Genomic DNA, 17,393 nt, shown 5'->3' with positions numbered 1-17,393 from the left:
AACGCCATTAGTCTTCATGGCAACAAGGGCACACTGTTGACTCATATCCAGCTTCTTGTCCACTGTAACCTCTAGGTCCTTTTCTGCAGAAGTGCTGCCTAGCCACTCGGTCCCTAGTTTGTAGCAGTGCGTGGGATTCTTCCATCCTAAGTGCAGGACTCTGCACTTCCTCTTGTTGAAACTCATCAGATTTCTTTTGGCCCAATCTAATTTGTCTAGGTCCCTCTGTATCCTATCCCTACCCTCCAGCATATCTATTGCTCCTCCCAGTTTAGAGTCATTTGCAAGCTTGCTGAGAGTGCAGTCCATGCCATCCTCCAGATCATTAATGACCTGGTCAGTGGACTTACTTTGGTGTCAAACCAATGTAAATGACAGGGGAATAAGGCTCAATATATCTGTACTTGTACTGGTATAAAGTGCCATAATCACAGTGCTAGAGACAAAAATCCTATGTTTATCAACAGAATAGGTGGGCAGTGAGAGTTAAAGCTTTCCCTCACTCCCAGGCTGAAGGCAAGAGAGAGAGCTCAGTCTCTATGATCACTTTAGACCAGGGATGGCCAAACTTACTGACCCTCCGAGCCGCGTACAACAATCTTCAGAAGTTCCTGAAGGAAACATGCCTGGCGGGGCACACCTACCAGGGCTCGGGGCCTCAGCCCCACTCCATCAGCTCAGCAGGCACCTCAGGTGGGACTGAAGCCTCGAGACCTCCCTCCCTCCTGGGCAGAAGCTCCTAGCCCCACCACCCCACCACAGGGAAGAAGCTCTGAGTTCCCCCAAACAGTCTGGTAGGCGGAGAATGGGGGGGGGAGGTGTGGGGGTTCTGTAAGCCACTCTTTAACTGTGATAAAGCTGCATGTGGCTCACAAGTCATGGTTTGGCCATCCCTACTTTAGATGATGGCCTCTCCAAGGGACAAATAAAGCCAATTGTGAGGGCAAGAGGGAGTTTGGCTGACATCATTAACATATTTCACATAGGACAAGGAATAGCTGTTAAATGATAGTGACTTCTGATGCTATTGATCTTGAGTGCATTTGAAGAGGTAAATAGCACTGTGTCCTTTTCTCAATTAGTCCCCTGAGTCTTCTACTTTTGATGTAAAAGGCTATAATAAATTATTTCTTTTTTAATCCTGAGAGGAAACAGGCCCTAACATGACTCTCAAATCCTTTATTTTTTAATAAACAGCATTGAAATTCCACATTGCATCCAAGAATTCTCCCTGATTAATGTTATTCTAAAGAACACCAATGAACTGAAGCATTATTGACCTTTTGTGAAGTGTTGGTTGGTTCCAAGCCTCTTTAATCTCCAACTCCTGTTCTCTGTGGTTCATTAGAGAAGATGTTAGGTTAGGAGTTTGTCTATAATGCTCTGCCTGAAAATCCTTCTAAGACTTGGCAAGTGATACGGATAACGTGGTGAAGCAATGTTTAGTCTAATGGTTGCTGATGGACATCTATGGAATTCCTGGAAATGTTCATGCTACGAATCCTTTCTAACAGGGCACCCACTGTCAATCTCTTGCCCCTAGCTAGTGCAATGACTGGAACAGCTTTCCAGATTTTCTTTCTAGCCTAGAAACTCAAGTTCTTGGATCAGAATGCAGGATCTAGCCTCTTCGTAAGTCAAAGAGGGAGGGAAACAGGCCTATAAAGTTCTTCCTATCTGAAAATCAGGGGAAAAAATATTGTGACCCCTCCTTGGGACAGGGGAAACGGTAATTCACAGAGACACAGCTTTTCGCTTCAGCTAGTGCTGCACAAAGTAAGTATTGCTGCAAATATCTAAGCATCAGTTTTACAAAGGTATTTTGGTGCCTAAAATTGCAGGTAGACCCCAATGCAATTTACAAAAGTATCTAAGCAGGTTAGGTGTCAATTTCCCATTGGAACAGAAAAGCAAAATGTTGCTACAGTACTTGAGAAGAGGGTAGAAAAAAGCTTATAAGCATCTCAATTTAAATAAACGAGTACAGACTCTGTGACACGCAAATGCAATTTTACATGAGCCTGAGGGCTGAACCTAATTTGCATATAAATTTGTAGGCAGTTTAAATGCACTCAGCCATAAAATGTGCTTGTATTTGTATCTCCTTGATAGAAGTATAGAAATTGTTCATTGGCAGAACAGTAGGATCATCAGCTTTGACTTTACCCTTCAGTTACAGAAAGAGTGGAACCTTGCAAGAGTAATCCTGGTTTAAACAGTGCTAGAAATATCAAAGGCAGTCATGTCAGTCTCATGGACAGCAGACACTGTAGTTGTGGGGATTCCCAGTGTACGATGGGTCATTCAGTCCTTTGTCAGAGCTTCAGTTTGTAGCAAAGTTCCTCCAGAGGTAAGAAGCAGGAATGAAGACAAAATGGAGAAGATGCAGCTGCCTTTTATAGTCTTTTGCCATGCGGTCTGTGCTTCCTTTGTTTCAAACACAAGCTGCCTAGCACATGGCTTGAAAGCCTTAAAGTTCTCTCTATAGACATGTCCCTGCATGCCTTTCTGAGTCACAACGTTTATCTGCCTTCTTTCATTGGGTCAACTATATAGCTGATGGTCCTCAATGGGCCTTCAAGCAGGCTAGACAGTGCTGTCTGGAGGTGTCACCCAGAAGCATAGCACAAATTTTGAAATACAGACATACATATCTACAATCCGTAATACAAAGGTGACACAAACATATAAACAAGATTATCATAGCTGGCAAATTATAACATTTCTGCAGATACCTTACATGATATATCTGGCCTAACTCATTACAATTTTACAATATTGATATTCATAATATCCTCAAGTGTTTCCCAGATTCCATGCAGCATCACACCTTTACCAGACTACCTAAAGCAGAGAAGGTTGCACCTTGAGCTTTCAAGAATCATACTCTCTTCACCAAGTCAAATGGGATTAGGCAGCCAGAACTACTTTTGTGTGTGCTATTCAGAATGCTGTTCCTGGAAGGGGACAACACATAGATCCACTATATAGAAAAACTAGTCCCATTTTAGAACAAAATCTCTATATGTTTTGGGCCACAACCTACCTATGATGTAGTGTAAAGTGGTTGTAAGCTGCCCTAAACAGGCACTATCAGAACACAGGATACTGGGTTCAATGGACCATTGGTCTGACTGAGTATGGCCATTCTTATGTTTCTAAGGCTTGCCTGGCATAGGGACCACCTGGGTGTTGCAGGTCTGGTGAAACTGGTTAGTTAGGGAAATGTGATGGGGCATGGCGTCGAGGAGGTAACATGGCCAGAACACTAATGTGCTCCAGTGATTATGATCTGGCATATTGACCCCTTGTGTGTTATAACTAGCTGGTATTATTTAGAACAGCCCGAAGCTGCTCATGCTGGGGGTTGAATTGGATCTTAGCACCTCTGGGAATTGGATAAGTGCAAAAGGGGTATACAGCAACCTTCCCCACTTTAGCTCTCATGTACTGCACCAAGCACAGCTCGGCCAGCCACAGGGATTGAGTCCTCAGCTATCTCATCTGCTGCATAATTTGCATACTGTGGTACCTTCATTCTGAAATCTGATTCCCTTCTCTCATATTCCTGTGCCAAATTATCCTTCTCAGTTTTAAAGAAACATGTTCTGTGAGCAAGAAGAAGAAGACCAAACGAGAAGAGATGTCAGAGAGGAAAATTCAAGAGCAATATGAGAAACTGGGGGATACTAGGTAAAAGGAGCATATATTCCTGTGGAATTTGCCTTTCTTATGTTGGAATCCATCTTTTGTTTTGTCCTCCAAGTTGAATTTGTCTTATATATGTTGGACTTGATCTCTCAATTCTTTCTCCCTATTGAATCAGTCCCTATGTTTTGGAACTTGTTTCTCTTTCTTTTCAGGGTAAGTGTGGGGTCCACTATAAAGATATGTCAAAATCAGAGACTTAAATAAAAACACCTATCATTTTTTTTAGGGGAGGTAGGAAGAGGGCATTGGCTTCAGACTCAAACCCATAGATCTTGATTTGCCCCTACAGTTAAGGTTGCAAAGCAGATAGGGACCTATTTTGGCAATTTCATGTCAGACGTGGCAAAGAGAAGCTAAATTTTGCAAGATGCCCGCCTTTCAGGATGGGAGCTATCTCATGAGATCAGCTCTTCTTCAAAGATTTCTCATTGTTCACTGGAAAGTTCATGAGATCAACTTGCAAGATTTTAGCATGATCAAATTTGAATCTAAATCCTAGCCCTTATTCAGCCTCTGAACCGTGAATCTGAACCCTGAATAAAATCCAGATCAGAATAGCAATTCCTCAGCCCATCTCTGTATTTGTTTGTGTTTAAAGTAGCAATGCTTGTTTATTTTGGTATCTGTAATTATATTTCTCATATGCTTTTAAAAATCACATAAAAAGACATTTACAATGCAGAAATAAGGAAAAATTTATTTTGTTGTCATATTTCAGTTCCTGGATCACAGAAATACTATAAGAATAAAAATTTTGTATTTGTTTGGGCTCATAAATATCTCATGACAAATGAAAGTATAAATACAGATAATGAGATACTCAGTTTTATTTTTTTTCTAACTTTATTTACGTTACAGCTGGGACTCAAATGTAAAACCCTAGTTCAAACTGATCTCCCTGTATTTTATTTTATTCTCCCTGTAGATTTTTTCCTTGTATGTTGAAACGAATCTCTAATTCCTTTCTCTGTGGAATTTGCTCCTGGATTTTGGCATTAATTTTAGGTTCTATTTTTGCTTTTTCTCCCCACCTCTCCTCCCAAGCTATCCTGAGATGGTGACTGGGTTTTTCTTCATCTTGATGACCTTGCTTTGGTTTACACGGGAGCCTGGCTTTGTTCCAGGCTGGTCATCTTTCTTTGAGAAGTAAGTGAGTAAGGTTGCCTCCTAATCATTTGCAGAGAAATGAAGTTCTGATTTTCCTGGTTTTCTAAAACAATTTGGTTGATTGGTTTTTGGCCATAGAATCTCACGATGCCAGTAGCCATTTTGATAAAGGCTGGACCATATAGAATCTTAATCCTAAACTGAGGATGCTCACTATTTTAAATGTACCTGTTCACACAACCAAAACAGTGTCCCTGTTTCTCCAGGTAGCAGGGTGACCCCATTAGACTATGAGAAACAACACGAGAAATTTGTTCCTAGTAGAAAAAATGGAAGAGCCCAAATTCTGAAGTCAAAAGCAAACATATCTTTTAAAAAACCAATTTTACTACAAAGAAGTCCCAAAAAGCATGTTTGCTGCTAGGTTTGATTGTTGTTATAGTTCACATTTCTGGTGTTTGGGGCTTGGTTTTGGATATTAGCACAGGGAACATCAGATAACCTGCAGATTGTTTTTAAAGTCATCATCATTCTCTAGTTCATCCATGCAATGAAATAATTGGATTTTCTCCCAGAATTTGTTTACTAACACTTGGTTCTAGTAAACATAGTTCTTTCTGCTACCGTCAGTTTTACAAGGAATACTATAGAGGGTTCAGCATTTAAATCCTGAACAGTTCTATTGAGTAGATTCAGAGACTTTAAAACCTGAAGGGACCATTATTAGTCATTAGAATATTAATTATTCTTGATAATGACTACATTGAGCTAGCACACTGAGACACAAATCAAAGGAAAACATTAATTTATTCCCTTCACATTTTGGGGCAAATTTTCTAAAGGCAATCTACTAAGTTTTCAGCTTTGCAAAATTGCGTGGATACAAAATTCATATCCACATCCAATCCACAAAAATGATCCACAGACATCTGCATCAGTGGATCTGCATATCTGCAGATATAAAGTGGATATCCATGGATTTGCAGGGCTCTATGCATGTGCACTGATATGTTTCCACACATGAAAAGTGCAAGTACATGGGCTTGTGACTGTAAATCTCTAACAACTTCCCACAGACTTACATCTAAGGCTTGGGATACACTACGGGTTTAAACCGATTTTTGCAGTGTTAAATCGATTTAACACTGTACCCGTCCACACTACGAGGCCCTTTATATTGATATAAAGGGATCTTTAAATCGGTTTCTGTACTCCTCCCCGACGAGAGGAGTAGCGCTGAAATCAGTATTACCATATCGGAATAGGATTAGTGTGGCCGCAAATCGACAGTATTGGCCTCCGAGCGGTATCCCACAGTGCACCACTGTGACCACTCTGGACAGCAATCTCAGCTTGGATGTAGTGGCCAGGTAAACAGGAAAAGCCCCGCGAAATTTTGATGTTCATTTCCTGTTTGCCCAGCGTGGAGCTCTGATCAGCACAGGTGGCGATGCAGTCCCAAATCCAAAAAGAGCTCCAGCATGGATCGTACAGGAGATACTGGATCTGATTGCTGTATGGGGAAACAAATCTGTTCTATCAGAGCTCCGTTACAGAAGACGAAATGCCAAAGCGTTTGAAAAAAAAATCTACATGCTACACAGTGCTGTGTGACAAGCGTAACGGGAAGCCAGAGACTCAAATGGACGCTCATGGAGGGAGGGAGGGGGTACTGAGGACTCCAGCATCCCACAGTCCCCAGCAGTCTCTGAAAAGTATTTGCATTCTTGGCTGAGCTCCCAATGCCTGTAGGTTCAAACACATTTTCCGGCGTGGTTAAGGGAATAGCTCGTCAATTTACTCCTCCCCCCCATGTGAAAGAAAAGGGAAAGAAATCGTTTCTTGACTTCTTTCAATGTCACCCTATGTCTACTGAATGCTGCTGGTAGACGCGATGCTGCAGCAGTGATGAGCAGTATCCACTCCTCTCCCCTGCCCGGTGGCAGATGGTGCAGTAGGACTGGTAACTGTTCTTGTTATCAACCCGTGAGTGCTCCTGGCTGGCTTCAGGTGAGGCCGGCCGGGGGCGCCTAGGTGAAAATAGGAATGACTCCCGGTCATTCCCAGTAGATGGTACAGAACGGCTGGTAACCATCTTCATCATAGCAACTGGGGGCTGAGCTCCACCAACCCCCTCCCTTTCTGGTGTAAAGAAAAGATTCTGTACTGCCTGGACTATCACAGCAGCGGGATGCTGGGCTCCTCTCCCCCGCACCGCTTAATGTCCTGCCTGGATTGTCATAGCACCGGGAGGCTGCCTCCCCCCATTTTATCCCACTAACAAGTCACTGTTTGTTATTCCTGCATTCTTTATAACTTCATGACACAAATGGGGGGGACACTGCCATGTTAGCCCAGGAAGATTGGGGGAGAAGGGAAGCAACAGGTGGGGTTGTTGCAGAGGCACCCCCCGTGAATGGCATGTAGCTCATCATTTCTGCGAGATCTGAACAGAGCAGCTGTACTCTCTGATACACTACTTCTCTAGTACACTTGCCCCATATTCTAGGCAGGACTGACTCTATTTTTAGAAACCATAAAGGAGGGATTGACTCGGGGAGTCATTCCCAGTTTTGCCTTTGCGCCCCTGGCCGATCTCAGCCAGGGGCACCTATGATAGCAGCAGACAGTACAGAAGGACAGATAACTGTCATCTCATTGCCAATTTACACCGGCAGCAGACGGTACAGAACAACTGGTAACCGTCTCTGCTATCATGCAAAAGCAAATGAATGCTGCTGTGTAGTGCTGGGGTATTGCCTCTGTCCGCGGCATCCAGTACACATACGGTGACTGTAAAAAAAAAAAAGCTGAACGGGCTCCATGGTTGCCATTCCACGGCGTCTGCCAGGGCAATCCAGGGAAAAAGGGCGCGAAATGATTGTCTGCCGTTGCTTTCCCGGAGGAAGGAATGACTGACGACATTTACCCAGAACCACCCGCGACAATGATTTTTGCCCCATCAGCCACTGGGATCTCAACCCAGAATTCTAAGGGGCGGGAGAGACTGCAGGAACTATGAGATAGCTACCTAATAGCTACCCACAGTGCAACGCTCCGGAAATCGACGCTAGCCTCAGACCATGGACTCACACCGCCGAATTAATGTGCTTAGTGTGGCCGCGTGCTTTCGACTTTATACAATTTGTTTTATAAAACCGGTTTATGTAAAATCGGAATAATCCTGTAGTGTAGACGTACCCTAAATCGTCATAGATTATTCACTTCAGTGAGTTACATTGATTTACATCAGCTGAGGTTCCCACCCAGTGTAGCCCTTATGTTACTGACAAAATGTTAAAGTGGTTGTCATTTAAACAACGTTTGGATGGCACTGTTATAGGGCAATATAAGTACATCACATTCTTGTATTTGTGTTGGTGCTGGAAGGAGCTGAAATGATTTTATGCTTAAAGTATTTCCCTCTATAATATATAGAATAAATGTATGGCATGATGTGTGGAGGAAAGGTACACCAAACCCAATAACAAAAAGAAAAGCAAAGCAAAGAAAAGAAAAGGCTTAAGTAGTATGCTCAGCTCCCTCAGCTCCCCATGCATGCTGTTGAGAACATGGGGTGTTGCACATACACTTCACTACAGCACACTTTTAGTATAGCATTGCTATAATCACAACGTTTCTTTCCTAGGAAAGGCTACCGGACTGATGCTACTGTCTCTGTCTTCCTTGGTTTTCTCATGTTCCTGATTCCAGCAAAGAAACCACGCTTTGGAAAGAGGGATAAAGGTAAGGAGTCAGCTAGAAAGAGACTTGACGCACTTTTTTCTGGGAGGTTGTGATCCCCATCCCCTTATTTTATGGCTACATTAAGGTCCCAAAACTTATAACATAGGATCATGGTGTGGCAAAGGTTGAGAATGACAGTCTTTATTATTGCAGTTGAGCGTTGCAATAGTGCATGGAAATTAGAACTTGTAAAAAACTCAGTCCTTGCCATATTTCAGAATTAGAAGAATTGGGGAACTGCTTGGCACAAAAAAAAAAAAGTCTCCGATGTACTACCACTGCTATCTGATAATATAGCTAGAGACTGATCTATTTTATGTTACCATTACTGTTAACATAGTCTTCTGGATAGTGATTATTATTATTTAATGTTTACATTTTAGTAACACCCAGAGGCCTCAGTCAGGATGAGGCCCCTGTTGTGCTAAGCATCGTACAAACATATAAAAACATGGTCCCTTGACATTTGCTTCCATATATTTATTAGAAATCGTATGTAAGTGTGTACTCTTACATGGCAGATTGCCCTAAAGATATATACAGCATTTAGGAAAAAAATGAATTAATAGTAAGTCCAATTCAACTAAAGACTCAGACCTCTAAAAGCTAATACTACCCTCAGGAAAAGATTGAGCAAATAGATGGACCTTGTAGATTGTCCTGATATTAAACATACTTGGGCTCTATTGGGCCAGGAAAAATGAATTCTACAAGTGAAGACCCTCTTCTGAGAATGCCCAAGCACCAAACCTCAGACATTCAAGTGTAGGACTACACAGACATGTCTGAAATACACACATGCCCACACTTCTCAAATAACCATTACCTAAACCATAGGGCTATATAACCATCAATGTCAACCCCAGAAGCCAATAGCAAGTCAATTCAGCCTTCAGAAAATGTAGGTACTATGCTTCCTGAGGCTGAGACCACCAAGGAGGTTGGTAGCTGCATTCTCCACTAGCTTTATTCTATAGATGATCTTCAAAAGGTAGCCCTATAGAGTGTGCATTACAGTGATCCAATCTAGAAGTCACAAAGTCAGAGGTCAGTGCAAAATGCTCCATATCTTAAGGAAATGGCCAGTTTAGCATTAGACATTATCTTTATTTTGCTTTGACATAGGAGATAGTGAAAGTTCTACAGATATTAACTCAGTGGAGCCAATAATTACGTGGACCGACTTTCAGAAGACCATGCCCTGGGAGATTGTAGTGCTGGTTGGAGGAGGTTATGCTCTAGCAGCTGGATGCAAGGTACTGAGTTAGATTTTCCATTCTTCTCTCACTGAGAACTTGAATATCTAAAACACTTACAAGCCTGCACCTTTGTTTTAACCTGTGGTGTTCTGAGAATTCTGATAACGAAATTCCTGCGACACTTTCAAAAGGGTATGTCACTTAAATCTCCGGGATGCTCTTCTGAAAGTTGGTCATCTAACACAATTCAGGAACTTGGTGTGCAGTCTCTTTCATAATGACTGGAAAGTAGCAAACAAAAGTCACAAAAACAAGTCAACTACTGTGTTACAGGGTTACCACTGGAAACACTGCTTCAGTCTTCATACTCGAATGCAAGTATGGACTGGTTTTGGTGATGGCAGGGATTAAAATGAAATGAGTATGAGTGAATCAAATTAGATTAGCAACCCTAGGAATTGAGGTCCTTGATTTGCAGAACTACAGCACATGAAATGACATTACCATTACTTTTGTAGTAGCACCCACAGGCCCCAGTCTGGTTTGGGGTACCATTGTACTAAGTGTTGTAAAAATCTATATTTAGACACGGTCCCTATAAGTTTCCCCCACTCATTCAGTGTGCCTCAGTTCTGATCTGGAAGAACAATCTTTACAAGTTAGGGGGAAGTACAGTCTTTCTGCCCATTCAGTTTTGGTCTCACTGCTAAACAACTAGTAGTGCCATTTAGTGCCAAATGACGTAGTTTTATGTTATGGACCCTACTGTAGAATCTTAGGGTTATGAACACCAGAGTTATGAACTGACCAGTCAACCACACACCTCATTTGAAACTGGATGTATGCAATCAGGCAGCAGCAGACACAGACAGACACACACACACATACAGTGATGGGGAACAGTAGAGTACTATGTTAAATGTAAACTGCTGAAAAATGAAGAGAAAGTTTAAGAAAAGATTTGACAAGATAAGGAAACTGTTTCTGTGCTAGTTTCACTTAAATTAAGATGGTTAAAAGCAGCATTTTCTTCTACACAGTGAAGTTTCAAAGCTGTAATTACACCAATGCTCAGTTGTAAAATTTTGGAAGAGCAGCCATGACCTTTTGTTCAGAGTTATGAATATTTCAGAGTTACAAATAACCTCCATTCCTAAGGTGTTCATAACTCTGAGGTTCTACTCTACTAAGAACTGGACTGAAAGCATCAATTTATTGAACATAAGCTACTAGATAGAGGACTGCCCAGTTTACTGAGCTAAATTTTTTTGCCAGTGGGATACTCCATTGCAAACTCTCTCAGATACAAGGATTTGGTTTGGAAACATAACTTGTATCCTGCCATTCTCTTATTATTGTATGTTTCTGCCAGACCTCTGGCCTTTCAACATGGATTGGGCGTCAGATGTTGTCCTTGAGCAGCCTTCCCTACTGGGCTGTCACTCTTCTGGCTTGCATCTTGGTGTCCATGGTAACAGAGTTCGTTAGTAACCCAGCAACCATAACTATCTTTCTGCCTATTCTATGCAGCATGGTGAGTAAAAGCAATAGGATTTTATGCTGGGTTTTTCCCTGTTAACTTCATGGAATATCTTGAGATTTTAGGCGATTAGTGCTGTGAGCCAGGGTAGAACTCTGCTTCATTTTGAGTGCCATCGCTATGCTCTTTCTTTTATAGAAAAATTAATAAGCATGGTCAGCCAACAGGCCTGAGTGCAATAAATTTCTGAACACCCAGAAATATGCTCAGCACTTCTCAAAACAAGTAAAAACATAGTCCCTGCCCTGAGGGGCATACAGTTTAATTGTAACAGAAAAGGGGGAAGGGAGATGAGAAAGGAAAGACAAGACTGACAATAATAAGATCACAAACCATGAACACGTCTTGATGCTTTTTTTAATTCTATTTTGTATTTATAGTCCAGTAGTTAACAGTCCACCTCTTTGGGTTTTGTAGCAGAAACATCAGAATTGTTTCATAGGGGATTTAACTAAAGGGTGGGAGACAGCTTGGTGAACAGGTTGGCAGGCCAAGCATAAGGACAGCACGGAAAAATGAACAGAGACATTTGTGAGAGAGGAAGACATTGTGGGTATGGAGGCTTGTGTCTCTGGCAGGGGACGGGGACAGCAGATACTAATTATATCCTATATTAGTGTGTATATATATATAAACTATTATTTTCACAGAAATTATAGAAATCTTCCTCGGTCGTTGCTTTTTATGTAATGAGAAGTTCTTTTCACAAGGGACATACACTGTGAAAAGTGAATGCTAGATATTTTCACGACTTTCTCCATAAAACCATTTTAGGGATTTGTCTTAGTGATCTACACAGTGAAATGCCATGGGGGTAATGTGTACGGTGACCAGACAGCCTGATTTCATAGGGACAGTCCTGATATTCAGGGCTTTGTCTTTCAAAGGTGCCTGTTACTCCCACCCCCTGTCCTGATTTTTACACTTGCTATCTGGTCACCCTAGTCATGTGAATTGAGACCAAAAGCCTGGTACCATGTTCCCTAAACCAAGAGTGCTAAGGGTTTTATGGATGCAACATGCTTGACTGCTGGGGGAAAGGAGCTCATCCTGTCAGGCTATAGTGGCCTCCTCTGGAAGGAGCAACATGGAGTACAGCCCTCCTGCATGCCCAAGGGTAATAGAGGGGGGAAGTAAGATAGACCTTAGAATTTAGGGAATGGAGGGTATGCTAATAATTCTAGATCTTGAGGTGGGGGGAAGCAGACAGGCGTCTTTTATCTGTAATTGTAGCCAGCAACATGGAACTTCTCTTTCTCACCCAACCTCTCTCTTTACAGTCGGAAACCTTGCATATCAACCCTTTATACACCCTGATTCCTGTAACGATGTGTATTTCCTTTGCGGTGATGCTGCCAGTGGGCAACCCCCCAAATGCCATTGTCTTCAATTATGGGCACTGCCAGATCAAAGACATGGTAAGTCTTGAGAATAGTCACATTGTTCCAAGCTTAATGCAAACTGAACTCATCATCATATATGGGATCTGAAAATAATCACAGGATCCAAGTTAATGTAAAGTCACATTGGTCAGCGCTGCAACAATTTCACAATAACTCTCATTTTAAGAACATCGGAGGCAGGAGTGTGCATGTGTGTGCGCTCTGTTTTTTAAAATGAATATAATGCTTGTGAAATGTATCAGAGAGTGACAGTACAAGATCCCCCCCGTTATCCTGCAGTGCAACTACAATAGCAGTCCTGGAGAAGGGAGATTAAGATATGTCTACAATTGGAGATGGAGTGCAGGGGACTGGACTAGATGACCTCTTGAGTTCCTTTCCAGTCTTATGATTCTATGTACATTCCAGGTACAGGAGTCATACCTGAGCTAGCAGTGATTGAGCTAATACACTAAATATAGGATATAACTTCAATGGCACAGGCAGAGGCAGAGGCTAGCTACCTCTAGTTTGTACATGTCTGAAACCTTAGGTATGTGTTTGAGGCAGTTAGACCCTTCTGCCACTTGTGCTGTCATGGCCACACTCTATCTTCAGCATGCTAACATGTATTCTTGAGCTGGAATTCACACCATTCAGGTCTAGTGTAGACATAACCTTCGTGAGCAGAGTGCAAGTGCAAAAGTTAGAGGGATATGACAAATTAGATTTATCATATACCTACAATTAATCTACAGCTATCACCTGGCATATGTGGTATAAATATATGGAGATGTCCATGTGACAAATTGTAGTCATGTGATGAATTGCATTTATCATGCACCTTTGACAACGTCTCCTGCATTTTCCCCATTAATACACACACTCTCACACACAACTATTCATTAGGCTTTTTCTGTGAGAGCAGTCAGCAAATTTACTTTGTTCTTTATGCAACAGGGAAAGTTAGAGAATTGACTGTTCTCCATCCCGCATCCTTCCATCTTCTGTGTTTATTAATTAATGCTTTCTAAACTGTTTGACATTGACTGTTCTCTGGTTTGTTTGTTTTTTCCACAGGTGAAAGCTGGCTTGGGTGTAAATCTGATTGGTCTAGTGGTTGTCATGGTGGCAATCAACACTTGGGGAATTAGCCTCTTCCAACTGGATACATTTCCAGATTGGGCAATGGTCAGCAATGTAACTGGTCAGCCATAACCATCAGTGACGAAACTTGTAGAACCAAAGCTGATTGGGGCAAAATATTTAGTTTAAATTGCACAAATAAGGAAGAAACTTGAGTGTATATAGATTCAGTAGCCCTAATATCTTATTTGTGTCCATTTATCCTTTTCCGTAGAGACTGTCCAGTTTGGCCGATGTACATAGCAGAGGGGCATTGCTGGCATATGATGGCATATATTACATTGGTGGACGTGCAGGTGAATGAACCAGTGATGGTGTGGCTGATCTGGTTAGGTCCTGTGATGGTGTCGCTGGTGTAGATATGTGGGCAGAGTTGGCATCGAGGTTTGTTGCATGGATTGGTCCCTGAGCTAGAGTTACTATGGTGCGGTGTGCAGTTACTGGTGAGAATATGTTTCAGGTTGGCAGATTGTCTGTGGGCAAGGACTGGTCTGCCTCCCAAGGCCTGCGAAAGTGTGGGATCATTGTCCAGGATGGGTTGTAGATCCTTGATGATGCGTTGGAAGGGTTTTAGCTGGGGACAGTATGTGATGGCCAGTGGAGTCCTGTTGGTTCCTTTCTTGGGTTTGTCTTGCAGTAGGAGGCTTCTGGGTACATGTCTGGCTCTGTTGATCTGTTTCCTTATTTCTTTGTGTGGGCATTGTAGTTTTGAGACTGCTTGGTGGATAAATGGACACAAATCAGATATTAGGAATGGCAATATACAAAAACCTGTAAGAGAACACTTCAACCTCCCTGGCCATGCTATAGCAGACCTTAAGGTGGCCATCCTGCAGCAAAAAAAACTTCAGGACCAGACTTCAAAGAGAAACTGCTGAGCTTCAGTTCATCTGCAAATTTGACGCCATCAGCTCAGGATTAAACAAAGACTATGAATGGCTTGCCAACTACAAAACCAGTTTCTCCACTCTTGGTTTTCACACCTCAACTGCTAGAACAGGGCCTCATCCTCCCTGATTGAACTAACCTCATTATCTCTAGCTTGCTTGCATATATATACCTGCCCCTGGAAATTTCCACTTCATGCATTTGACGAAGTGAGTATTCGCCCACGAAAGCTCATGCTCCAAAACGTCTGTTAGTCTATAAGGTGCCACAGGATTCTTTGCGGCTTTTACAGATCCAGACTAACACGGCTACCCCTCTGATACAGTTCTAGCATGAAAATTCATTACTGCAGTACTTGTCTCTCTTTTGGAAAAGGGAACTTCAGAATCTCCTCCAGATCTCAGTTGAAAAGTATTTGTCAGGCCTTGCATTCCTTTTTATTTTACTGCTGTGGTGAGAGCTTTCTCTAGCAGCTCTATAGTGGAAGCAGTTCCCGGCAAACCCTTATGTGGCCAGGCCACATGTTCTCTAAATGGAGAAAGGACAGTCTCATCCAAGATCACAATCAATACTGCTCCGTGAGTAAGAAGGGAGAGGGCTGAAGAGGAGAGTCATTGGCATAATCTCAACATCACCACATTCACTCCAAGACTCCACTCACCTGCTTTCTAGCAGCCCAGAGACCGGGAGCTCCAAACTAAGTTAGCTTCAAGATACAGTAACTAAGAGGCATACCAAGAATATGTCTGCACTGTAATATAAGCCCAGGGTTTGGACTCAGTCTCAAGCCTAACCCCTCCTTCCATCTACACACAAATTGCACTGACCTAGAGGCCCAGGACCCCACATGGATGTAGGTTCCAAGTCTGAGTCAAGTAAGGACACAGGGTTTAAGCCCTATTTCTTTGCAGAGTAGTCACAGCCCTATGGGACTTGTGCACTGGGAGTCAGCCAAAGGTATTACACAATTTTATGGGTTGACTTTCTTTGTCCTCCGGACAGGCAAGTTTGGTGGAGGGTCATGTTTTCCAACCCTAGAGCAGCCACATTTTGAGAGAGTGCTAGGAAGTCTGGGATATGGATGGTTGGACTCAGGGGCCACATAATGCAGTGTAGACCCTGGAGCCCCAGGTTGAGACCCAGGGTTCAATAATTCCTAATCTGGGGTTACACATGAGTGTAGATGCTCGAAATAACTAGAGTTCTATATCCCTGGGCTTACATTGCATTGTAACTATACTCCAAGGGGCCAGTTTCTCTCACCTTTCTAAAGGTGGATGATCTGCATTACTGACTGGATTCCAATGATCCATGGTAGGCTTCCCTTATGCAATGTATTTTTAATTACTGATTTCCTGTCAATCTTTGATCTGTGTATTAGGAAAATTGGCTCTCACATAATCACTATCTATGTACTTTAATCAGTTTTTCTAGAGCGCGTTCAATAGGCTACCCCACTTTGAAACGAGCATCTCTCACAGTTAGTGTGAATTTTCTACAGTGCATCAATAAGATGTCAATAAAAAAAATTATTCACTGTGTCATGTTCTAATGCTCTGTAAGACTATAAATGAGACTCAGGGCTACATTTCTCTCAGCGACCCAAGTCACTGCTGCTCACGGTGGCACAGTTCCAAGTAGATGTTAACATTGGTGTAGTGCTTACATTTTAACAAGCGGTTTCCTGTAATGTAATTGATATAATAAGGAAGGCCCTACCAAATTCATGGTCCATTTTGGTCAATTTCACGGTCACAGGATTTTAAAACTCATGCGTTTTATGATTTTAGATATTTAAATCTGAAATTTCACAGTGTTGTAATTCTAGTGGTCCTGGCCCAAAAGGATATAATGGGGGAATTACAAGGTTATTATGGGGGGGATCACAGTATTGCCACCCTTACTTCTGCGCTGCTGCTGGCAGTGGTGCTGCCTTATGAGCTGGCTGGACAGAGAGGAGCAGCTTCTAGCCAGGAGCCTAGCTCTGAAGGCAGAGCCACTGCCGGCAGCAGCACAGAAGTAAGGATGGCCTGGTACGGTTTTGCTATCCTTACATTTGTGCTACTGCCCTCAGAGCTGGGCCCTCAGCCAGCAGAAGCCACCACTCTCCTGCCACCCATTGCCACACTCACTTTGGCGCTGCTGCTGGTGGTGCTGCCATCAGAGCTGGGCGCCTGGCCAGCAGACGCGACTTTCTGGCCACCCAGCTCTGAAGGCAGCGTAGAAGGGTGGTAATGCCATGGCCCCCTACAATAACCTTGCAACCCCCCGCAAACTCCTTTTGAGTCAGGACCCCCAGTTTGAGAAACTCTGGTCTCCCCTGTGAAAGCTGTATAGTATAGGGTAAAAGTACACAAAAGACCAGATTGCAAGGTCCGTGGTGCATTTTTCACGACTGTGAATTTGGTAGGGACCTAATAAGAAGGGGCATATGTATTTACAAATAAGGGTGTTGAAGGAGGAGGACTCTCTCCATTTGCCTTTCTATTTAACAAAAAACACTCCTTTATAATCATGACAAAAGAAAGAGGCAACACCACTTGGTGGAAATTTGTTCCTGAAAAATATAATGAGCCCTATATAGCAATAGTATAGTGTAACCCACTGTTTCATATGTGCTATACATCCCCTCTCTTTAACTGTTACAAAGAGGGTAGCTGCCAGCTTCTTCCC

General features: G+C 42.6%; 1 protein-coding gene across 2 annotated transcripts in view; it reads left to right on the top strand.

The window, feature by feature from the left end:
• SLC13A4 (solute carrier family 13 member 4) overlaps window positions 1-14,091 on the top strand; it is a 37,897-nt gene extending 23,806 nt beyond the window's left edge. Inside the window, exons 10-16 of one of the 2 annotated variants that reach the window (XM_030543769.1) lie at window positions 3,592-3,693; window positions 4,756-4,857; window positions 8,468-8,565; window positions 9,691-9,821; window positions 11,137-11,298; window positions 12,585-12,722; window positions 13,767-14,091. In XM_030543769.1, coding sequence (XP_030399629.1) covers window positions 3,592-3,693; window positions 4,756-4,857; window positions 8,468-8,565; window positions 9,691-9,821; window positions 11,137-11,298; window positions 12,585-12,722; window positions 13,767-13,904 — 871 coding nt within the window. In that variant the 3' untranslated portion in view covers window positions 13,905-14,091. The remainder of the gene's footprint in view (window positions 1-3,591; window positions 3,694-4,755; window positions 4,858-8,467; window positions 8,566-9,690; window positions 9,822-11,136; window positions 11,299-12,584; window positions 12,723-13,766) is intronic. The other variant, XM_030543776.1, reaches the window with a different exon arrangement.
• The last annotated feature ends 3,302 nt before the right edge of the window (window positions 14,092-17,393 follow it).

The sequence above is a fragment of the Gopherus evgoodei genome, chromosome 1 (genome assembly GCF_007399415.2).
Source record: "Gopherus evgoodei ecotype Sinaloan lineage chromosome 1, rGopEvg1_v1.p, whole genome shotgun sequence".
Taxonomy (NCBI): domain Eukaryota; kingdom Metazoa; phylum Chordata; order Testudines; family Testudinidae; genus Gopherus; species Gopherus evgoodei.
Note: the sequence above shows the minus strand (reverse complement) of the source record. Positions and strands in the feature narration are given on the sequence as shown.